The sequence below is a fragment of the Narcine bancroftii genome, chromosome 5 (genome assembly GCF_036971445.1).
Source record: "Narcine bancroftii isolate sNarBan1 chromosome 5, sNarBan1.hap1, whole genome shotgun sequence".
Classification (NCBI taxonomy): Eukaryota; Metazoa; Chordata; class Chondrichthyes; order Torpediniformes; family Narcinidae; genus Narcine; species Narcine bancroftii.
This window is the reverse complement of record NC_091473.1, coordinates 249,497,294-249,522,497: the sequence shown is the minus strand read 5'-3', so window position 1 is coordinate 249,522,497 and position 25,204 is coordinate 249,497,294. Positions and strand designations below refer to the sequence as shown.

The window sequence follows — 25,204 nt, the reverse complement described above, 5'->3', positions numbered from 1 at the left end:
GAAATAAAGAGAGAGGGGGAAAGAAAGAGAGAGGGGGAAGAAAGAGAGAGAGGGGAAGAAAGAGAGAGAGGGAAAGAGAGAGGGGGAAGAAAGAGAGGGAGGAAAGAAAGAGAGAGAGGGAAAGAAAGAGAGAGGGGGAAAGAAAGAGAGAGGGGGAAAGAAAGAGAGAGGGGGAAAGAAAGAGAGAGGGGGAAAGAAAGAGAGGGAGGAAAGAAAGAGAGGGAGGAAAGAAAGAGAGAGAGGGAAAGAAAGAGAGAGGGAAAGAAAGAGAGAGAGGGAGAAAGAGAGAGGGAGAAAGAGAGAGGGAGCGTGCAAGCGAGAACTAGTTCACTGGTAGGTACCAATGCATATATTAATTTTGGTGAATAATACAACATGTTTATATGTAGTGATATCCACAAGTACCAATTATAACTCCTTTATTACTAAACACATTTTTGAATGCAATTATGAAAATAGAATAGAGGAATCACAGTTTCATATGTGGGTCACTTCTCAGTGGCAATAAATGCAAGTCTTGCCAGCAACATACACATCTTGAAAAGGAACAAATGATAACTAAAGGTACAAATGTAGCCCAGAAATCACACCTTGTAAAATAGGTCGTAGCATGAGCCTCTGACTCCTGTGGTCGAAGGGCATCATAAACATATTTCAGGTCATGAACATCGGATAGTTCAGGGATCCCAGAGGAAAGCATCTGCAAGAGGGAAGTGGGTTAATATCAAATATTCAATTTAAAACAAAAAGAAATCAATACTTTGCTGGGTAAATCGAATATATCTCAGGTCTTCATTTACCAGTCCCAGGAGATTAAGGAACAGGTCAGTGTGCTTGCGGATGAGATTGTATGCCTGACAGCACAGGTCAACAAAGTCATGGAACCTGCTGGATGGTTTGTCACCACCATTAATGACGTAAGCCATATCCGAGGTGAAAACAAAAGGAGCACGGTCTCTATGGAATGAGAAGACAAGGATCTTATAAAGCACAATAATTTATTTTTGTACATTTATACATTTTTTTGTGATAAATCACTTTAATTATTGGTTACATAAGCCTTGTCTACTGAGTTACTGTTACTACAAACTGTCATTCACAAGATCAGATCCCTAAAGTAACAATAAAAATTCAGAAATGCTGAAATAACTCAGCTGACCTTGCAGCATCCAGACGAGGTAAAGATATTTGACTGACATTTCAGGCCTGAGCTCTTCTTCAAGGAATAAGCAAAGAACAGGAAGGCGTCAGAATAAAGACTAGTTGCAGGAGGTGTCCAGACCAACGAAAGGTGTTCATTGGATATGATAAGAAAAATGAGAATTGATTGTGGCTCTGTGAAAAGAGACAGAAAAGAGAAGAGTCAGATAGAGCTTGGGAAAAGGTGACGGGGGAAAGAAGAGGCGCGGGGGGGGGATATAGTTTAACAGAAACTGGAGGCCCATGTTAATGCCATTCAATGGGAGGTTACCCAGATGAGGTTTTGTTACTCCAATTTGTGGATGGTCTCAATCTGGCAGTGCACAAGACCATGGACATACATGTCAGCAAGGGAATGGGACAGGGAATTGAAATGGGTGGCCATTGTAGGATGCACGCTATTGCGGCAGACTGAGCAGAGGTGGCCAACTAAGTGATCTTCCAGCCTGCATTCAGACTCTCCGATGTGGAGCACTGGATGCAGTAGATGACACCTGCAGATTCACCTGTGGACACAGGGGTAGGTGCCAAGGGGATGATTGGTAGGGAGGGAGGAGTGGACAGGAGTGTCAAGCAGGGAGTGGTCTCTGTGGAAGGTGGAGGGGAGGAGAAGGGAACAGGTGGCAAATGGGATCACATAGTAAGTAGTGGAAAGGTGTAAGAAAATATGTAGGAGATGGAGGCTGATAGGTGAGGGCAAGGGGAATCCTGTCCTTGTTGCACGTGGGGGCAGAGGGGCCCAGGGCAGATGTACAGGTAATGGAGGATAGGCGGGTAAGGACCGAGTTGAATTCTAATTCCTTATTGCCTTTCCCCCATCTCTGCGCCTCTCCCTTCCCCTCTACCCCCATTTTCCTCTCAGTCACAGAGCCAAAATCAATTCTCATCTCTCCTCTTATCATATCCATTAACACCTCGTGTTGGTCAGGACTCCTCCCCTGGCCAGTCTTCAGTTTTTATTCAGACACCTTCTTGTTCTTTGCTTATTCCTTGAAGAAGGGTTCAGGCCTGAAATGTTGGTTATATACCTTTACCTCATCTGGACACTGCTGAGATCCCTCCTGCGTTTCGATGTGATCTTACTACAGTCACAGCAACTGCAGATTTTCTTGTTTTACACCCGAAGAGTTATAGTTCAGTTAGACAAGGTTGTGGTAATAGAATGGAGTAACAGACATGGTGTGAGTCTTGTGAGGAAAAGCGATTTTGAAGAATTGGTAGAGGACATAAACAGTATCCCCAGCAGTGAGTCCCATGGTTAGCCTGTGGAGCATATCTCCAACCCCTCCTTAAAGTGAACTGGTATCCCACTGACTGCCTGGAAAATCTTCTGCTTCTCGGGAACCTTACCCTCCACCCCTCTGCAGGCTGCAGTGCTGAAGGTTCGCCGTGAAAGCTACTAGAGAGCCTGTCGGCTGCATGTCACCCAGCCACTCGTGTTGCTTGCCGAAGCATTGACGAGTTCGTTGGAAAGAGAGCAATCATCTACCTGATCCAAATGAGAAAACCATTGATCCAACTCGCCTCTTAAAGTTGCCCAACATTTGGGCATGGCCCAGAAATTTTCCAAAATCAATATGGAACATATGGCCGCTGGTCTTCAACATGATGTTGTCATTATGTCGGTCACATATGCCTAGGACGTACGTGGCCACACAGCAACCGGCACAGGAGTAAATAAAATTTTCCACAGCCTGGAGGAAACAAAAACAAAACACAAAACAAGTATCAGTGCCGTTTTCTGCGCAATGTCAGAGAAAAACTCTTTGGGCATCTCACTTGCAGCTTTGGATCTGTGTATCACCGAATACCTGATATTCTGGTGTTGGCCTTTATTTTGATGCCAAGTGCAAACTGATGTGTAAAAAAATCCAACAATCATTAATCCAAGAATAAAAAATTAAATTTAGACGCACAGAACAATAAGAGACCCTTCTGGCCCACAAGCCCATGCTGCCAAAAAGGGAAAGGAGCAAACACAAAGTGTCTGAAAGAAACAGACAGTGGCTCTTCACCTTTTCATATTCCTCTTCATTTGGATTGTGCTTCTGTAGCCATTCTGCTAATGGGTGGTCTTTGAAAGACCCCGTCACCCCATGCTCCACCTGGATTTTCCGCAAGGTCTCCGCGTGTGGAATCAATTCCACCATTCCTGAAAAACACCAACAGTCTAAGCTGAATCAGCATGTAACAATGTATGTAGCAGGCAAGGGCCATCATCGCGCTAAGCGACTGATGAATTCTGGATATTGCGTCATATTCATGAATTTTTCCTATTGCTATAATTTAACTTTGCTTTTGCCTTCTTGGTGTGTGATGTCCTATTTGGCCTCATCGACGCTGAAGACCAACTTAGTCCCAGTAAAAGGACATGGGGAGTTACTAGATAGAATTTCTGCATGACACTGAATTGGTGGATTTCAGCATGAAGCCAACTAGAAAAAGTAGAAATAAAAACATTCATATCTATAGCGCCTTTCACAATCTCAGGCCATCCAGAGTAGTTTACAATCAATAGAGTATTTTATTACTATTCTACTTTAATGCAGGAAATGTGACAACCTATTTTGCACACAATCCCCCAAGAATATTTAGGAAAAAATGATCAGATCATCTCATTTTAAATATTTTACACGAGTCTAACTATTGGCCAGGAAACGGAGCAAAACAGCTGTTCTTCTTCAATCTAGCATCATTTACATTCACCTGACAGGCCCAGAGTTCAAATTTATGACTGAAAGCCAATGCTCTTTCAACATTTTAGATTTGCACTCATAACCCCGTCTGAGGGGCAAGAGTGCTTCCAAGGAGATGAAAGATGATCAATCATCACTGCTCGTGCAGCGTACTGTAACCACTCCACATTAAGTAATTATTGTCTAGACCAGTGGTTTTCAAACTGCCCCCCTCAACTCACATTCCACCTTGAGCAATCCCTATATCAAAAGGGCTCTGTGGTTAGTAAGGGATTGCTCAAGGTGGAATGTGAGTTTGAAAACTGCTAGCCTAGACTTAAACTAGCTGGTCACTTAATTGAGATATCAGAAGACTTCTGGATATTAGATATTATTTAAGTCGCTCTTCCTGGCTAGATTTAGGAATTGTAATTTATCTCCAGAGACAGACCTTTAGATAAACAGTGAGGAAGAGACATGATATGATGAGAGTTTATTGTTATATACATGTACAATAGAATGCTCCAAAATTCTTTCTTGCTGCAAGATTAAATTACCATAATGTGCCATTAAAAAAGATAATAAATCTAAAATAGATGTTCACATTGCGCAAAAATGTGATGGGATGCGCTATTTAATAGGATGCGCATGTCAAAAGGTATTATTTTAACTTAAATTAGGAAAAGTCAATGAATCGGATGGAATGCTGATTTTGCTTCTGTCCTCAAAAAAAAAATAGGATTACCTCTTCCCGATCCTGTTGAAGTGCACTTGAAGAAGATCATACGCATGTCCAGGCCCTCCTGGATCCAGATCTTGTTCATGATGTGGATCATTTGAAGCGTCAACATGTCTTGTCGTAAATCGTCCCCAGTCTGGACATTAATCATATATGATAAAGGTTAGGCATATTTGGTCATCTCAAATTTCTGTTCGCCTTTCCTAAAGGCAGAGATATTAATGACAGTGAATTCCATAGATTTCACCAGGTCGATGTTAAGGAGCCTCTGCAAAATTTATTGCACCTGAGCCTGGAAAGCAAATCTATGCCTCCTGGCATCCATCAATTTGACCCCCTCTCCTTGAAAGCAGCTGTTATTAGATAGAATTTTTTTCAGGAGGTTCATTATCTTACATCTCTGCATCGAGGCTACAAAGTTTGATATGCGGGGGTGGTTTCATCAGTGATTTCCCTGATCCTATTCGAACTCACAATTGCACACGTGCTTTCTTTAGTTAAGGTTTAATAACAAGCTAATTATAAATCCAATTACAGGTTAAATCAAATTAAAGAACATGTTGATACTGAAAAGCAATGATCAGTTTTGAAATCACAAGGTGCAGCTGTAAACAAAACAGTAGGCAGCCACTCTCTACCTCTTCTGTGCAGGATTAAGGTGCGAATAAAATCATTCTTTGGCAACCTGTTTTTTAATTCCCCACAATCCTCCTGAGGGGCACGAGCCCCCACTTTGAAAACCCAGTCTTGGCAGCTGAGCAATTTAAATTCAATTGATCAATCAATCAAAACTGCATTGAAAATACACCATCCAATCTGTCAAACAACTTAAAAAAACACCAAGTCCCTCAATATTCTGATGGAAGGTAATCGTTCACCTTTCTCCAATATTTACTGTCAGGAAAGTGGCAGACTCTTTACTTCTGAAATGGACGTGTTAGCACTCAGTTCAAGGAAAATCAAGGACTAGTGATAAATTTCAGCATGTCAATGAATTTAAAATATTGTGAAGTCATCATAGATGAGCTTTTTGCTTCTGCTTCCAAGAATTACACCCCTCTGAAAACAATTCAGATTCGTTGAAAAAATTCATTTCAAGATGTAGATTGTATCACTTGTTCTACAATCAATAACAAAGGCATATTTATTACAAAAACCTCTGATTTCATATTAGTCAGGCACTCTCAGGCCTGATCATGTTTATGGGGCCTAACCAAAAATTTGAAAAAGGGCTATTCTTGTACAAAATACAAGAATAGATGTGATTTTTACCCTTGAGTTTTTAAACAGATTTAACCCAGAAATACAAATGTTGGCCCCTGTCCTCTTCATCACATTCTTAGCTCATGGACCACTGTAAATGCCATCCTGACTTGCCACAACAGGTTCTCAGAAATCCATTGAACTGCTCCACCTGTGATTGGTGGTGAAGCACCCCCCAAAACCAAAGCAGCCTATCTGTTTGCTGTTCCATCTCGCATAGGCAATGCATTTGATCTTTCCTCCTCTCACTTGCGTGCCTTTACACACTATACTCATGCACAGTGCGAGGAACTGCTTCCAAATCTGACAGTGTCTTTCTTTAGCTGTCAGTGTAATCCGAGAGGACTGACTTTACTATCACCCTTTCACTTTCCTCCATGCCAGCCAAGTCTGGCAAATCTCCATGTGAGCACGTACCAACTTGCTCTGTTCCATTCTGTGCCAAGGACATTATTCAAAATCAGTCAAGTTCCCTTGAAATCATCACCTCTAGAAGAATTGTACTTTTTGACCAAATCCCAAGTGACCGACACAGATTCAATCTCTGTCCCAAATCAAATAAACTTACCTTAACAATGATGTCAATGTTATCCCCCAAAGGGTCTGCATTGAGGAAGGAAATCTTCAGAGGCACAGCATTGGAGTTGAAGAATGAGCAAGCCTGCAGATGCAAAAGAGATGACCATTTTTCATGTGGCTGTATTCATCTTCCACCCTATCCTGCAAATGATAATCAATTCTGTGCAGTGAATTCAGAATGACTGCTACGGACAGTGTGAATAAAGTTTCATACACAGCCCCTTCAGTGATAACACAGAACAATGTAAGTGCCTCACTTGGAAGGGTGGGCAATCACTCTTCACCTAACAATAACAGCCTGATTATTTGGCTGAGGAAAAAAGTCAGGATTATAAACTGCCAATATCCATGCAAGTGAACCTCCTGGCAGAAATCACTAAACAAGCACCCAATAATCTGTCCAAATGTCACAAATGTACATTTAACATACACAACAACTGTAGTAACCCAATGTCAGTTCAATACAGATGCCTCAGGGCCTAAACAGTTTACTATAGTCTTCCAAGACATCCTCAATTAAACTCTTTGCATCCTCAGTAATGATGTGTAACAGGCTGACTCATGTTGAAGACTCTGTCGGAGGCACTGACACATTATAAACAATTGTACATGCAAACTTTACTGATCTCTGATAGATTGGGGGGGAGGGGTAAGGTTTAAAAAAGGCATCTGAGGAGCACTTTCAACGATTCCATCACCAGACACATCTTCCCCTCTCCTCCCCTCTGTAGGGACCGCTCCCTCTGTGACTCCCTCGTGCACTCCCCACCAATCTTGCCTTCCCCCCCCCCCCCCCCACCCACCACAGCACCTTTCCCTGTGGCCACAGGAGGTGCAACACCTGCATCCACACATCCACATTCCCCCCCCCCCACCATGATCCGGGGCCCCAAAGAAGCCTTTCAAATGAAGCAACACTTCACTTGTGTATCTGCAGGACTGATTTATGGGATCTGGTGCTCCCTTTGTGGCCTCTGTGTCGAAGAGACTGGCCACAGATTGGTAGGTCACTTCACTGAGCAATTTGCTCCATTCACTGCAATGACAGAGACCTCTCAGTAGCCAACCATTTCAGTTCTGTGTCATACTCCCATACTCACACGTCTCTTCATGGCCGTATGTACTGTCCCACCAAGAACACACGCAAATTGGAGGAACAACACCTGATTCTCCGTCTGGGCACTCTCCATCCAAATGGCATTAACAACAACTTTTCCAGTTTCTGCTAACCTGCTCTCCTCTTTCCCCCCCCCCCCCCACTTCTCTTCCCCTTTCCAGTTCTCCTCCCTTCTTTCACCAAACCATTACTTTTCTCCTTGATCGTTGCTGAGCCCTCCCTTCTCCACCTTGGCGATCACATCTTCCCCTTACTCTTTTGCTTGAACGCCTGCCAACATTTTTCCATACCTTGATGAAAGGCTTAAACCCAAAACGTCAATATGTATCTTTACCTTTGGCGAGCTCTCCACTGGCCACCGTGACAGAGGTGCACCAAAGAAAAGGTACAAGGACTGCCTAAAGAAATCTCTAAGTGCCTGCCCCATTGACCACCGCCAGTGGGCTGATCTCGCCTCAAACCGTGCATCTTGGCGCCTCACAGTTCGGCGGGCAGCAACCTCCTTTGAAGAAGACCGCAGAGCCCACCTCACTGACAAAAGGCAAAGGAGGAAAAACCCAACACCCAACCCCAACCCACCAATTTTCCCCTGCAACCGTGCCTGCCTGTCCCGCATCGGACTTGTCAGCCACCAACGAGCCTGCAGCTGACGTGGACATTTTACCCCGTCCATAAATCTTCGTTCGCGAAGCCAAGCCAAAGAGAAGAAAAGAAGAAAGAAAAGATAAAGGACACTGTTTAACTTGATGAACTTCTACAGATTTTCATGTTATAGTCATCAGGGACTTGTTAGTGATCTGTACATTGTACTTAAATGCATCAGAATAAACTCTCCTACCTTTTCTACACAAGAGTGGTGGCTGTATTCATCTTCCACCCTATCCTGCAAATGATAATCAATTCTGTGCAGTGCATTCAGAATGACTGCTACGGACAGTGTGAATAAAGTTTCATACACAGCCCCTTCAGTGATAACACAGAACAATGTAAGTGCCTCACTTGGAAGGGAGGGCAATCACTCTTCACCTAACAATACAAACAAACCAAGGCCCAATTGTAACACTTGAAAGACATCTTGACAGGTACATGATAGGAACAAATATGGGCTAAATGCAGAAATGGGACTGGTTTGAGTAGACAACATAGTCAGCATGGAAAAATAGGGCCACATGCTGCAAAACACTGACACAAAGACCCATTAATGGATCATTGTGTTCAGGCAAAACAAATCAGCCCTTGAAACAATGTATGATTCTGGAACCAATGAGGATATCATGCGATGGGGAACAAAAGTGGGGGAGCCAGGCATGTTGGGTGGCATGGCCTCCCCGTTGGATACACGATCCCTGTTAACAAAACAAAAATCCTTGAAAGTTTAGGAACCCGTTCTAACAAAAATAGAAATGAAATAATCACATAGAAAATAGATTCTTGAACAAGTTTACAGGGAAAAAAAGAACATACCCTTGGATTTACACCTTTGGCCAAAAGACTGGGGTTTAAAGGCAAACGGCAATGATTCTGAAAGCTGAAGAACTGTTGCACCACCTCCATGTTTTCCCGTAGAACAGTCTGCAACCAACATAAAACGATTAATGAATTGCACTCAGATTTTCTGGTTGTTGAATCTCGGGCAGCATACACTTCACACTAGATACAGTGCAGAACATTCATAATCACCCAACACACCCTGGCTCTTGCTGACACTGTGCCAATGTCGACACATTCATGGTATTCTGTGAGATGGGGATGGTGCATGGAGCAAGAGGGATAACCCCAGTTTTATCAGGGAACATGGTTGCCCTCATACATGTTGAAATTTGGAACAAATCAGAACATTAAATGGAGTTTGGCGATTTTACTTAAACATTGTTCAAATCAATAACATCTTAAAAAGTAAAAAGAGATGACTTTGTGACTATGCAGAAATCTCATTGCTGATGGTGTACAACTCAGTCTACAAATCTATTAACCCTTGGTGTAATTATATGATATGAAGTTAGTACTCAATAACTCTTCCTGTACAAGCACAGTAATGTAAATACTGTTTTAACCTTCTATGTTCTGAGCTGCAATGACAAAACACAGAAATGTTGGAAGAACTCAGGCGGTCTTGCAGTGTACAGGTAAAGATATCTTTACCTCCTATGAACGTTGCGATACTGGCCGAGTTTCTCCAGCATTTTTGTGCTTTGAGTGTAATCACATCGTCTGCAGTTTTTCATGTTTCACTCCTCTGAGCTGTAATGTGGCAGAGATACACAAATCCTTTGTGTACTGACCTGGCGAGAGGACAGAGTGGCGTCTTTGACTTTCTGTGCTATTTTGGCCAGAATTTGAACCAATTTCGTCTGCTTATCAAACTCCTCCCTCATGCCCTTTCCCACACAGCACAGCAAGGCCCCAAGAAGATGCTGGTATCGGGCACTGAAATGGGAGTCATTTAATGCATTCTTCAGTAACCTGACATGAAATAAAACAAAAAGTTAAGCGTCAACAATATTATAAAAATCAATCTGGTTCCCTATCCAAAATACTGATTGCTATTCTATTAATTGCAACCTCATGTCCAGTGGTTAGATGCTTGATTTTCCATTTCCTGTTTTTAATATTCTCAAAAGGTTTGATAAGGTTGAATTGGAGAGGTTCCATCTGAAGACAACACCAGAAATGAGAGGGACCAGAGGCACAAGATAGCCACTGATAGATCCGATGGAGAATTCAGGAGAAAATTAGGCTGCAATTGGAGATTAGTCCAGCAAAGATGCACAAGGTATTAAAGGAAAAGATAAGCAAAATGAGGGAGAAAGAAGGAAGGGAAAAGCCAATAGTTTAAGAAACATGTCTGGAAGCTAACATCAATAAAAGATGCTTGAAGCCAGTGAGCCAATTGGCATTACTGTAATGTAAATACAATGAAATATTGTTGAATTTATTCCTATTTGTCAGAAGCTCCTCATCAAGGAGATTCCTTACCAGTAGGATAACAATTTCAATTTGTTTTATCTTAACCAAAACAAATTTTGAGACAACTTGTATCCTGCTCGTGGAAATTCCAACAGAGATCTACCAAGGAGGAATGCCAGAGGCCTAACTTTGAATATTTGTATCTCCACAAAATTTTTTCAACAAGAATCTTTTGCAGCCATTTGCTCCCAATTTACTTGTCTTGACTTTTATATCCACAAATTCTGATCTAAGGTGCATGGTTAGAAATTCAGTGTCGCTTCCTTCCTCTTGCACTGAAGTCAAGGAAGTACAATGCACAGTTGCTGCCATATTGCATGTTTACCATTAGCATCCGTGTTGTAATTACTATGCCTGAAACACTTTGAACATGTCTCATTTAGAAAGGGATGAAAAATCTTTAACTCCCTGTGTTAGGCAACACATGTTCACAGTCAAGAGAATTACCTAGCTTTCCTCTAGTTCAATTCTATAACTGCCAGCCCAGTGTTGCCCGAATAGTCAGTGTGAAATTATTGCTCTGTGACTTTCTGCCAGAATGACTTAGTTTATTCTTATGGGTGGATTCACCATGAAATCACCAGAGACAATCAGGGGAAGGGTGGAATCATCTGCCAGTACATTTAATGCATATTTATCTCAACAAAAGGCAGCTTTTCTCTGGAGGAGACAAACAGGACATCCATTACCATTTCAGTGCTGTTTCCTGCTTTTATACAGAATTTAAAAAACAAATTGTTGTTATTCCCATTCCTTCCCAATTTCCTCAGTTCTACTTTGGTCAGTGACTAATATTCATTGGAAGTCCACAGCCATCTTGACCACACTTCTTTTAATCCTGCAAGGACTCCATTCTGTTCTCCCATTTTCATTGAACATTGAACATTACAGCACAATACAGACCGTCCGGTCCACAATGCTCTGCCAACCTATACAGACTACTCTAATAATAATCTAATCCTTCTGTACCTCACACCAATAAGCCTGATTTTTCTTACAATCATGTGCTTATTTAAGAGTCTTTTAAATGTCCCTATAATCACAGCCTGCACTACCACCCACCATTCTCGGAGTAAAAGATTTTCCTCTGATATCTCTCCTAATCGTTCCTCTGCTCATGTTAAACAGATGACCTCTGGTATTTGCCATTGTTGCTCCATACTGTCTGTCCACCCTATCTATGCCTCTCATAATCTCATACATGTCCATTTAGTCACCCCTCAATGCCTTCATCGCATCTGTTCGGACAATGTCACCTTCCATACCAGTCTTTCCAGAATGTTTTCCTTTCCTTTCCTTTCCCCTCAATTGGAAGGTCAAACCAGAAGGCTGAGTATAGGGTTAATGGTCAGATACTTAATAGTGGGTCGATATCCATGCATCTCTCTAGGTTGCCATGCAGGTTAATAGGATAGTTAAAAAGGCCTATGGGTTGATGGGCTTCATTAATAGTGGGACTGAGTTCAAGAGTCGAAAGCTCATGTTGCAACTCTACAAATCTCTGGTGAGACCACACTTAAGAGTATTGTGTTCAATTCTGGTCACCTCATTATAGGAAGGATGTGAAAGCTATGGAGAGGGTGTAGAGGAGATTTACCAGGATTGAAAAATGTCTTATGAGGCAAGGTTAGCTGAGCAGAAGGATGAGAGAAAACTTAATAGAGGTCTACAGTATTCGGAGAGGCATAGATAAGTTGGACAGCCAGTCCATTTTTCCCAGGGCAGGAATAGCAAGCACCAAGGAACATCTCTACAAAGTGAAGGGGGAAAATTTAGGGGAGACAGAGGAAAGATATGACTTGCTGGGGTAGTGGTAGAGACTGAAACATTAGGGGCATTTAAGAGACTCTTAGACAGGTACATGGATGAAAGAAAAATAGGTTATGAGGTAGGAAGGATTTAGTGTTTTTTTTGGGTAGGAATATATGGCACATTGAGGGCTGAAACACCTGTCCTATGTTGTAATGTTCTATTTTCTATGTAATTGTGGCTTTCCCTTTTATTTCATTTCCCATACACATGCTCTCACAATCCTTCCTCTCACCCTGTACAGGAATTGGATTCATTTTGTCCTTAGTGAGCAAAAAAAAAGTCTGCTCAGGAACTCTGAAGATTGAGCAGTATCAGTGGGATGAAAAGAATGGTAAGTTTCCCCAAATCAGAAAAAAATCACATGGATCAGAAAAGCATCAGAAGTCCTCTTTAAAAGCCCTGAGGCAACCTAACAATATACACCTTGGTGTTCATTTCAATTCTGAACACAACAGTATAGATTGCAAAAGACATTAAACTTGCGCACCAGTAGAGATAATGAGCAATTTTCACATCATAGATGGCTCTCCGCAGCAGGAACCTCACCAAGGGACTGTCCAGGTAACATTCAAACTTTAGGGCCTGTAAGATGCAAAAGTACAAATCTCAGAACAAACTGCAGAAGGACCACCTTTACTCAGATAAAACTTTAGATCATTTTTAAACTCACGTGAGCAAATGATGACAAATGTTTAATCCATTTGAGGCTAGCAGTCATGGGGCAGTCAGTCCAAAGTTTTGTGCATTGTTCATTATTTTTTAAAATGAAAAACTAATTACCTATACACTTCACTGAAATTCTTGTAATATAGCCTGATTTAGTCCTCGATTCTCATGCTCAAGGGAGCTAGAAAGCTGTGATGCCAACAATCGAGAGAATTACCAGTAAATGCTAAATATTACTTGAAGAAAATGTTCTGATGTTGCTTTGCAAATGAAAAACATTCAAAGGGTCTTTGACTTGAAGGTTATTTGATTTATCTTTCCATAGATGCAGTTTCACCACTGAATGTTTCCAGCTTTTTCCGTTTTTAAGTCAAATTTCCAACACCTGCATTTTTTTTTGGAATTGCAACTACTTAGCCATCTGTTTTTTTTTCCCCACAATAAGGTTGAACTGGAATGATCATCTATCTGATATAAATCAATGCAGAATGTCAAGAACAAAGAAAGCACGGAAAAGTGCAGAACAGAAGGTTCTTTAGCCCTTGATGTCTGTGCTGACCAGAATGCCGAATGGATCTGCACACTAGTCTGCGCAATCTATATTCCTGTATCTCCTGTCTGATCAAGTGCCTCTTAAACGATATTTTCGTATTTGTTTCCATCACTTCCCCTGGCAGTGCGGTCTAGGCACTGACTACTCAGTGTGTAAAAAAAATTGCTTTGTAAATCTCCTTTCTTCTTCTTTCCTTAAAGCTATTATTCCCTTTAGTATTTGACATTTCCACGCTAGGAAAAGACTGTTTACTTGTCTTTACATGCATACTTCCTGAACTTTTATTTATTCTCAGAATAAGGATGCCACATTTATTTAAGTAAAAACACAATGCTGGAGAAACCCAGCAGGTCAAACAATGTACTTTATCTAGTATAGATAAAGATACATAACCAATATTTTGGGCTTGATCCCTTCATCAAGGCATGGAAAAAATGTGGGCAGTTGCCCGAACAAAATGGTGGGTGGGAAGGGAGGGGCAGGAGGAAGAACATGGTCTCAAGGGTGGGACAGCAAACTAGCAAGAAGGGAAAGGTGGGATGGCTCTGTGAATGGAGAGGGAAGGGGCTGGAGAGCTGGAGGAAAGAAGAGAGGGATGGGGGAGAACAGGGAGTGGGCTAGCAGAAACCGGAGAAGTCGATGTTAAAGCCATCTGGTTGGAGAATGCCCAGACAGAAAAATCGAGGAATGCCACATTTGTTTTTCATACTTGGTTGCTTTCATGCATCACCTTAAATTGTTAGTATAGTGAATGGAGGCCACTTGCTGCAGGGTGTTACTACCAAGTTGAGTTCCAGAACCCAGCAACAATGAAGGAATGATGAGAGACATCCAAGGTGGAATAATATGCATCTTGAATGGACTTGAAGGTTATGATACTACCCCCCCCAAACAAAAGTGGCATTGGCTGGTATTGCTGAAGAAACTGAAGAAAACACTACCTTTCTGTCTACTTTGCTGTATCTACAGGAGCACCCTTCACAACATAAACATTCCCTCTCTTCCGCCAGCTTCACTCACCTGCCCTTGGTGGCAGATATATACCTTACAGTGCACACAATTTCCCATAAAAACTTCAAGGACCACACTCTTGAAGCAAACTGACTATGTAGCAAAATAAAATAGTGGTGTTGCCGGAATTGCTGTAACAGCAGCATTAACGCAGTTGGAGACCGGGAGCAGAGACATGGCACTCCACCACAGCTCCTTCTCTCCGGTTGTGTTGCCAATGGCTCAAACAGTCTGTTAAAGAGACCAATGGTCTTTTAAAATCCTACAACCACAGAAGTCTATGCCCAAGATGGCGGTGTAACATAAGGGGTACAGACTATGGTGCAGGGTACCAGAAACAGGGAGAACAACCCCCATTGAGAAGGAGAGGCATGGGACACGACCCTACAGGTGGGTGACCACAGCTGCCGACCAATGAAGGACTCGGCGGCTGAAAGACCAAGATAGCTGTGGGCTGCAGGCAACTTGCAGTCAAAAGACCCACCCAGGCTGCGGGTGACCTGCAACTGAAGTACCCACACAGACTGCTGGAGACTGACTCGCGGGAACCGGTTATTGGAACTGGGATTCAAGAGGCTGCTGAAGAGCAAGAAAGGGCTCCCAAAGGACCTCAGCGCTGAAGGCTCCCTGATCACGTCAGAGGTTTGGATCTGGAGCTCAGGTTGCCAGTGATTCAAACAGGGCTGTAGAGACCGTGAAGCACTGGAGGTGAATCCACGGACACTCAGTGACTCTGAAGGGAGTCTCCTCTGCTTCTCTTTCTCTTATTGTTAAGGGCTCTGGGCAATGTCATGTCAAATCTTTCTTTGCCTTATGGCAGAAAAAAGTTGAAGTACATCATGTATTACATTTTGTGTATTATTACATGACAATAAAAGGAAACGATAGGCTGTGATTCTGTGTACTCCCATGACTTATGTGGTGCTGCAGGGCCCAATCTGGTCAGAAGGTATCACTGCAACAAGAGTTATCTATATGGCAACATCCACTTTGAGATGTGTACAATGGAATTTAAAAAGTAAACCAAGTATCAAACAGCCAGTTACCAAAACCTGCTTCACCTGAACAATGTTCTTGCTCTTAAATCTTTTAAATTTAGACCTACATACAGAACCCTTACAGGCCATTTCAGCCCATGAGTCCATGCCGCCCAATTAACCTACAACCGCCCCCCCCCCCTTCCCGGTATGTTTAAAACGATAGGAGGAAACCAGAGCACCTGGAGGAAACCCATGCAGACTCACGGAGGATGTTAAAAACTCCTTACAGGCAGAGTGGGAGTCAAACCCTGGACCTGATCTCTGGTGCTGTAACCGCGTTGCACTAACCGCTACGCTAAATGTACTTCTGCTGTTGATTCACCAAATGCAACTTAGGAATAGGAGCAGCAATGTCACAGGCAAACATAATTTAAAAATATATTTCACTTGCACAGATTTACAGTGAAGGTTGTATGGTACTCACTTGCACTAACTGAGGTAGAAAATCCACCAGTTCGGATGTGGACATGGTCTCCATCCACTGCACTGCAGTGCGGCGAAGCTCTTGATCGGGGAACCTACATAAATCACAGACAAGAAATCAACATTGTGGCTCGGCCTCAAATAAATGGTCCTGACCGAAATGTTGACTGACCACTTCGACTCTTGGGTGCTGCCTGGGCCACTGAGTTCAAGCAGCATTTTACTATTTGCTCAAGATTCCAGCATTTGGAGGTTTCGGTGGTCCACTTTCGCATAATCTTTACCTGGCATGAACTGGACTCCTATTCCCTTGCATAAAAATTTTAGGATGATTCAACTGGATGTTAAGGTTGATTATAAGATTTGATTTTCTGGAAAGAGGTGGTTTCCTGTGGTGAGACATTAGCAAGGCCGTAGATTTAGAATTTGTAAAAAAAGTAATTAAGGGCAGAATCAGAAAGCACTCATGGTTATGTTAAGTTAGGAATTTTAACAACCTCCTCTACAAAATTAAATAAAATTTCAAAACAGATTTACAGAATTTTGAGAGGCTTGGGTGTGCAAGAAAATGGAAGGAAGAATGGAATTAAGAGTAAATGATGCTCTAATTAAGTGGATCTCAACCTTCTTTTCTTTCTATTCACGTACATGCAGAGTGGATGAAATTGACAAGCTCATTGTGGGTGCACGAGGCAGCTCCGAAGTAGTCATCGATATACCGGAGGAAGAGTTGAGGGGTCTTGCCTGTATAGGCTTGCAGCATGGATTCTTCCACAAAGCCCATAAACAGGCAGGCACAGGGGTTGGAATCCTTGCAGGGGAAAGGGTGTGAGGAAGGGTAGTCAAGATAGTTGTGGGAGTTAGAGCGGTATGTATGTATATATGTATGTGTGCATGTATATATATATATATATATATATATATATACACACATACATACATATATATATATATATACATACATACATATATATATATATATATATATACATATACACACACACATATTTATATATATATATATATATATATACACCTCACTGACAAAAGGCAAAGGAGGAAAAACCCAACACCCAACCCCAACCAACCAATTTTCCCCTGCAACCGCTGCAACCGTGTCTGCCTGTCCCGCATCGGACTTGTCAGCCACAAACGAGCCTGCAGCTGACATGGACATTTACCCCTTCCATAAACCTTCGTCCGCGAAGCCAAGCCAAAGTCATATATATATATATATATATATATATATATAATATAATAGGAAGACTACCAAGACTCTCTGTAGGCCTTACAGTAGACAAAAAGAATTTGAAGTATGTTACATTCTAAATGTACGTGACAATAATGGAACCTTTACCTTTACTATTCTTCCTCACACCCTGTCCCCTGCAAGGATTCCATCCCCTTCTCTCAAATTCTTCGTCTCTGCCTCTTTTGTTCCCAAGAGGAGGTCTTCCAGTCCAGATCTTCTGAAATGTCTGCCTTCTTCCACAAATGTGGCTTCCCCTCCACCACTATCAACTCAGCCCTCATCCATATCTCCTCCATTTCCCACTCATCTGCCCTGGACCCCACTGGTATCCTGGCTAACATATATAAATTCAACAAATCAAATGTTGACCAACATAGAATCCCCCTCATCGTTACCTACCACCCACCAGCCTCTGCATCCAACACATTATCCACCGGAATTTCAGGCTCTTGCAACAGGATTCTACCACCAGATATTGTTTCTTCTCTCCTCTCAGCCTTCCGCAGAGACCGCTCCCTAATGCATTCATCCCTCCCTACCTATCACTCCCCCGCCACCTTCTGCTGAGGCCATAGGAGGTGAACCAATTGCACCCACACCTCCTCCCTGACCAAGGTCCAAGTCCTCAAGCAGGTCTTTCGAGTGAAGCAATACTTCACAGGACTAATTTACTGCATCTGGTGCTCCCTTTGTTGTCTTCTCTACATTGGAGAGATCGGTTGCAGATTGGGAGATCACTTCGCTCAGCACCTCTACTCTGTCCACCACAACAGAGACCTCCCTGTAGCCAACCATTTTAATTCTGAGTCATACTCCCACACTTCCACGTTTGTCCATGGCCTTGTGTACTATCCCACCCTGACCACCCGCAGACTGGAGGAACAGCATCTTATTTTCCATCTGGGCACTCTCCAGCCAGATAGCATTTACATTGACTTCTCTCCTTTCTGCTAACTTGCTCACTTTATCTTTCCCCTCCCCCTTCCCAGCTTTTCCCTCCCTTCTCCCTCCACCTATCCAGCCATCCCTCCTCCCCCTGAATGCTGCTGTCCCCTCCCTCCCTTCTTCACCTATCATCTCCTGCCTTTGTCAATCCCCCTTTAGCCCCCTATCTTTTTGTTTGGACGCCTGTCGGTTCTGTATCTTTATCTTTGCTACATAAAGGACCCTGTTTGACCAGCTGAGCTTCTCTTGCATTCTGTGTTTTTACTTCAACCACAGTGTCTACAGATTTTCATGATTTACTTAATGATAAATGTTAGATTTTTAGTGTAAAAGAAATTGAGAATGTACACATGCAGTGAGAAAATGGATTGTTGTTGCTGGTCTTTCTCAAGCAAGACCATGTCATCTAGTCTTTAGAAAGGTAAAGAGAAACAAGAAAGTCTGCAGACCCTGTGATTGTAGTTAAAAACACAGAGGTGCTGGAGGAGAACAGCAGGCCTCGCAGCGTCCATTAGAGGTAAAGATATATTACTGATGTTTCAGGCCTAAGCCCTTCCTGAAGAAAGGCACTGGCCCAAAACATCAGTTACACATCTTGGTTTCCGATAGACGCTGCAAGACCTGCTGAGTTCCTCCCCAGCCTTTCTGTGTTTTTTTAGTCAGGTACACAATACAAATGCTCATAAATCCAGAGAAGGCAAGTTTAGGATTGATTACAGAATGGCTTCGGCATCAACAAAAAAAATTATTAAAAGCTACAATAGCATCAGAGAAAGTGATGACTTAGTCCACGCGTTTGCAATAAGAAAAAGGGTGACTTTGCACACAAAAGGTGCACTTCAGTACGTTCCAAAGCACTTTAAAACCCAATTATTTATATTTTGATATGCAGCAATGAAGGAATGCAATGACAATCTGCCTACATCACTGCCACACTAACTTCTAAGGGTAAGGATAATTGTTAACCAGGACACCAATAAAAAAAAACTTGTTCTCCTGAATGGGACAAAGACTTCTTTTAGAAGCCACAGGATACCATTATGGAGCATAGAGATGGTAAGCAACTGAAACGTCTATAATGGTACCCTGTACTAAAAGGATTAGAACCACAGAATGCTTCTTTTTCTTTGGCTTGGCTTCGCGGACGAAGATTTATGGAGGGGGTAAATGTCCACGTCAGCTGCAGGCTCGTTTGTGGCTGACAAGTCTGATGCGGGACAGGCAGACACGGTTGCAGAGGTTGCAGGGGAAAATTGGTTGGTTGGGGTTGGGTGTTGGGTTTTTCCTCCTTTGCCTTTTGTCAGTGAGGTGGGCTCTGCGGTCTTCTTCAAAGGAGGTTGCTGCCCGCCAAACTGTGAGGCGCCAAGATGCACGGTTTGAGGCGATATCAGCCCACTGGCGGTGGTCAATGTGGCAGGCACCAAGAGATTTCTTTAGGCAGTCCTTGTACCTCTTCTTTGGTGCACCTCTGTCACGGTGGCCAGTGGAGAGCTCGCCATATAACATGATCTTGGGAAAGCGATGGTCCTCCATTCTGGAGACGTGACCCACCCAGCGCAGCTGGATCTTCAGCAGCGTGGACTCGATGCTGTCGGCCTCTGCCATCTCGAGTACTTCAACGTTAGGGATGAAAGTGCTCCAATGAATGTTGAGGATGGAGCGGAGACAACGCTGGTGGAAGTGTTCTAGGAGCCGTAGGTGATGCCGGTAGAGGACCCATGATTCGGAGACGAACAGGAGTGTGGGTATGACAACGGCTCTGTATACGCTAATCTTTGTGAGGTTTTTCAGTTGGTTGTTTTTCCAGACTTCCAAAGGCGCACAGAAAACAGGCCATTCGGCCCTTCTAGTCTATATCAACCACTATTCTGCTGGTTCCACTGACCTGCTCCCATTCCATAACCCCCCCCCAGACCTCTCCCATCCACATATCTATCCAATTTATATTTAATTTATTCCATATTGTAAGGGGAGCAATGCTGAAGAAGTTTTGTTTTAGCCCCCTCTGGTATCCTGGCTGACAGATACAAGTTCAACAGATCGAATGTTGACCACCATACTTCTGTTTTTAAGTGATTGTCCTCCTATGATAGTTTAAGTCGTAAGCTTTAATCTTAACAAACTTTTCCAGTACTTACGCAGCATGGAGCAACCCTAAGGCATCCAGATGGCTGAGGCAGTTCCACTGTTCGAGCAGGGTATAAATATCAGGCAGGCAAGCCCATTCCCAGCTGGGGGCACTGGCAAGCACCATAGGTAGGCAGCTGCATTCCGAGTGACAATAGTGTCGCTTCTCCCACAAAAGTTTCTTGTCCGCTTCCGTCAGCCTGCAAAGAGAGGAAAGGGGAGAGGAGGGAGGATGAAGAGAAACGCATGGGCCAATTATCAGTGGCAGACATCAAAGACACAACAATCTTACTGCGGACGGCCATCCTGCTGTCAATACCCTCAGAGTAACCAGAGAACAGAAGATTCATCTGAGGCGTATTTGCTGAATCTTGCCAGTCAAGGTCAGGCTTATTGTTAGAAATCTTAAACACGGATCACCCTGAGGCACCAGCTTGAATTTGAGCTGAAGGTGTTTACTGCCACCAGTCAAAGCATGGATCTCAAATGAATTCCAATCTCATTCTACCAAATCTGACATGAGATGATGGAGTGGATGAGACTGCAAGTAGAAGGGCAGGAGAGATAGAATGCACGGTTGAAGAGGGAGGAGATAAGAGGCAGAAGACTGCAAGAAAACGATGCCTGTTTGTCAAAGGAGTGGTAGACTTTCTGCTACAGACAAGTGAAGATGCAGCGCCCAGACGCAGGGATCATAGCCCAGTCACACCCAGCCCAAGTGAGACTGGATCTGGAATACCGTGCAACAGTCACTACCCAAGGAAGAGCAGACTAGCAATATTGGAAGGGCGGCCAAATTCACCAGATTGATTTCTGGAATGGGACGCTCATCACACGAGAAGAGATCAAGTCGATGAGGCCTGTAGACCCTGGGAGCTTGGAAGAATGAAATATAATCCAGACGAAATTCTTAAAAGGATTTGCCAAGTCAGAATTGGAATTTATTGTCATGAACATGTCACAGAATTCGATATTTTGAGACAGTGCAAACATTGCTATAAAATGATATTTAAAAATAAGCAAATTGGTCCAAAAATAAGAGAAAGCGAGGTAGTGTCTGCAGTTCATTGTCCATTCAGAATTCTGAAGGCAGAGGGGAAGAAGATGTCCTTGTGCCGCTGGGCGCTCGTCCTCAGGCTCCTGTACTTCCTTCCCAATGGTAGCAGTATGAAGAAAGCAAGGCTTGGGTGGTAAAGGTCCTTGAGGATAGAGGCTGCTTTCTGGAGACACCATCTCTTGTGGACGTCTGCGATAACATGAAGTCTGATCCCCATGATGGCGCTGGCTGAGTTCACAACACTGCAGTTTTTCTTGGCCTGAACTTTGGCATCTCCATTCAAAACAGTGATGCAACCAGTCAGAATGCTCTCCACGGTACACCTGTAGAAATTTGAAAGAGTCTTTGGTGACAGAACCAAATCTTCTCAAACTCCTCACAAAGTATAGCCACTGGCAAGCTTTCTTCATGATTGCATCAACTTGGAGGCCCCAAGTCAGATCCTCTGAGATGTTGACTGTGAAAGTTTATGTTTCTAGTTGTTAAGGTCATATTCCTACAAGCATAGTACTCATAATAGCTTTTGTGGAAAATGTTTTACAGTATTTGTTGCTTGCCAAATTAATGGAATGGAAACCAAGAACTGCAGAGAGTATCAGATCAGTATAGTACGAAAGCTTTGACACAAGAATGTTGCCTCCTTAAGGGGACTGTAAAAGTCTGCTAATCCAGCGCACTTGGGATACACATAGTGCTGGGCACGTATATTTTCCAGGCCACGTGATCTTACTTCAAAACCCTTTCCACCACTAACCTGGACTGGTTCATGAGAGCCAATGCCTTGAGTATCCAGAATTAGATGTCACAGTCTGGAAATAAGGGGCTAACCAAAAGGTCATCACCCAGAGGTGTTGAGACTTGGAGTTCAGTGGCTTGAGGGCTGTGGAAACTCCGTCAATGAATACCAGCAAGATGGAGATTGCTAGATTTTTAAACGTTAAAGGGAATCAAAGTTTATGGGATAAATGGAGTGAGGATATGCAGAGGTCAAATAAAAAAATCAGGCTCAATGAGCTGAATTGCCTACACCTACGATGTCTTTTGTCCTTGTCTCATGAGGTCAGAGTTGATTAAGAAATTAAATTGTACTTTGATGGAAACCATACAGAGTGAAACTCCAATGTTCCATTATATGGCTATTCAGAAGTTGCTCTGATTTGGCATCAGGCAAATGAGTACTGTTTCATTTGACTCCCTGAAACTCAAAAGGTTTATTGGAAAAAAATTTTTGATAATACTCTGTAACATCTAAAATTACGTGAATTAAAAGTGTATTGGCCTATTTTTGAAGTAAGATCTCGTGGTCTGGAAAATATACCTGCCCAGCACTACGTGTATCCCAAGTGCACTGGATTAGCAGACTTTACTGTAAAACATTTTCCACAAAAGCTATCATGAATACTAAGCTTGTAGGAATATGACCTTAACAACTAGAAACAAACATTCACAGTCCTTCTGTCAGCTAAACCAACAGGAGCAGGCAGCAGAACATGAGGAACAGGAATCAAAGCAGAAAAGATTAGAAAAGCTCAACAGGTCAGTCAGCCTCAGCAGATAGAGAAACAGTTAATGTTTCAGGTCTGAGACCCTTCTGTGCAGCCAGTCTCTCAGCGACAGAATGAATTTTTAAGCCAGGTTCCTTTAATGCAGAGGCTCAGTTAAAGTAACCTTCGACACCAGAGGGCAGTCTCTTCCACAAATGTCAACGTTGAGCAAAAATAGACAAAGGGGAGACAAAAGACTGAAGATGTTGGAATTTTGAGCGTAGAGGTGGCAGGACTCGGTGGATCAAGGCTGATAAAGGATACTCTTTACCCACCCACCCAGCCGGATGTACCAATCATTGGGATCCCAATATTTTTAGTGAAAGTGTTCTGGTTTCAGCTTTGCTTGCTGCTACAGCCACTTCAATCTTTGCAATTCAATCCCTAACCGTGTCCACAGTTTGAATGCTTCTATTTTTTGGAGTGCATTTAACACTGCTCAACACCGCCAGTTTCCTTGTCACAAATAGGCACTAATGAAGCGCTCTAACTTTTCATATGTTAAAGGTAAATGATGCCAGCCAGCTAGAGAATACTGCAGAGGATCCAATCAGTTGCCAATGTACGAACACTTGATTCCATGTATTTTTTCAGCCTTACAACTGAGTCTACACTTCAAAAGCACTTCATTGGTTGCCTGTCATTTCAAGATGTCCCGAGGCAGTGAAAGATGAATCTACTCTTCAGTCAATTCCCCTTTATGACCAGGGCATTTCATATCTATGCAAGAATAGGTGGAGAATAACACAGCTGGTGAGCGGTGAGCGAGGCAGTTCAAAGGCTCACGTCTGGTCCGTCACTGTTAGCTCTATCTGTCACTAGTTATTGGATTACTCTGCTTGCTTGGCATATTGGAGCTCGATCCAATTACAACCCACAGGGCGACTGCACATACACCCGATACCATTGATTTCCTTGAGCTAGTTGATGTCTGAAAAATTATGCTAGATTTTGTGCATAATTGGCAGCTGTTTATGCCCGAGGTTTGCCTGAAGACCTGGTGGCAAATGCAAGCAGCAACTTGCCATATATATTTAAAATATTACACAATTCCCATAGAAAAAAAATGCAATGTCAGCCAATTTGCCAAACTACATGATTCATTGAAAAAACAAAAGATCAAAACCTGATCTATTGCCTGATGACAATTTACATTAGTAACTGAACGTGAAATCAGCTGTTTCTGTGCCATGAAGAAGATTAATGTGTATTGAAACTAATCACCACCGTTACAATCAATCCAACTCGACACCTTTCAATCGTCAGGGGACATTTCCCTAGAACCATTCCCCAGAAATGAAGGCAGAAATTGAAAGCCACATGATCCAACAGTGACAAGCACACAAATCAAAAGACTCAATCTGGACAACAGCCCAACCATTGCACATTGGCAAAAATTCTTGCAAAAACTGCAGAGTAATTTTTGTGAACAATCTGTAAAAAACACAGATGGAGGAACTCAGCATGCAAAGATATACAAATGACTTTTGGGCCTTCTTCAAGGTGTGAGTAAAAAGCAGGGAAGTGCCAGAAAGGGAAAGAAAACAGAAAAAGGGGGAAAAAGCTGCAGGGGGTGGAGTGCAGACAACCAGACAAAAGGTGTTAATTGGAAATGGATGGGATACAGGAGAGAGAAAAAGTGAGAATTGACTGGGGGAGGGGGTGTTTGGGACTCTGTAGAAGCAGAGCTGGGGAAAGGAGACTGAGGGAAAAGGAGACAGAGAGACACAGACAGACAGAGAGGAAAGAAATTGGAATAGATGGGGTAGGAAGAAGTCCATGTTAATGCCATCCAGTTGGAGGGTGCCCTGACAGAATAGAAGATGCTGTTCCTCCAGTTTACAGGTGGTCTCAGTCTGGCAGTGCATGAAACCATGGACAAATGTGTTGGCAAGGGAATGGGGTGGGGAATTGAAATGAGTTGGCACTGGAAGAGCCGCGTTATTGTGGCAGACTGATCCAAGGAGCTCAACAAAGTGATTTTTATTACAATCAGAGTGTCTGAAGATTAATTATGATCACGACTCCATCCAATCATGAAATGGTTTGAAAAAAACATTTTAATTCTGTGGCAAGAGTTAAAATATAATGTTGATGATTTAAACTCAACGTAAATCCCCCTTTTTGTAAAAAGCGAAAACAAAAAGCACAACAGGCCTCTGCGCAGAATCTCTTAATATAATTTTTAATACCAATTCAATGACTGAGTTGTTCTGTTTTCAATTCAATAAAAA

At 42.7% G+C, this 25,204-nt stretch overlaps 1 protein-coding gene across 9 annotated transcripts in view; it reads right to left on the bottom strand.

Annotated features, from left to right (window-relative positions):
* Positions 1-25,204, bottom strand: part of pik3c2b (phosphatidylinositol-4-phosphate 3-kinase, catalytic subunit type 2 beta) — a 148,152-nt gene that overhangs the window by 22,924 nt on the left and 100,024 nt on the right. For all 9 annotated transcript variants that reach the window (XR_011358511.1, XR_011358510.1, XM_069942020.1 and 6 more), the window contains 11 exons: positions 20,381-20,569; positions 16,047-16,140; positions 12,840-12,934; positions 9,856-10,036; positions 9,038-9,145; positions 6,446-6,538; positions 4,621-4,750; positions 3,216-3,352; positions 2,725-2,894; positions 801-957; positions 591-700 (listed from right to left, as the gene is read on the bottom strand). Coding sequence is in view for 7 of the 9 variants with exons in the window: in XM_069942020.1 (XP_069798121.1) it covers positions 591-700; positions 801-957; positions 2,725-2,894; positions 3,216-3,352; positions 4,621-4,750; positions 6,446-6,538; positions 9,038-9,145; positions 9,856-10,036; positions 12,840-12,934; positions 16,047-16,140; positions 20,381-20,569 (1,464 nt within the window). In the remaining 2 variants the exon portion in view is untranslated. The remainder of the gene's footprint in view (positions 1-590; positions 701-800; positions 958-2,724; positions 2,895-3,215; positions 3,353-4,620; positions 4,751-6,445; positions 6,539-9,037; positions 9,146-9,855; positions 10,037-12,839; positions 12,935-16,046; positions 16,141-20,380; positions 20,570-25,204) is intronic.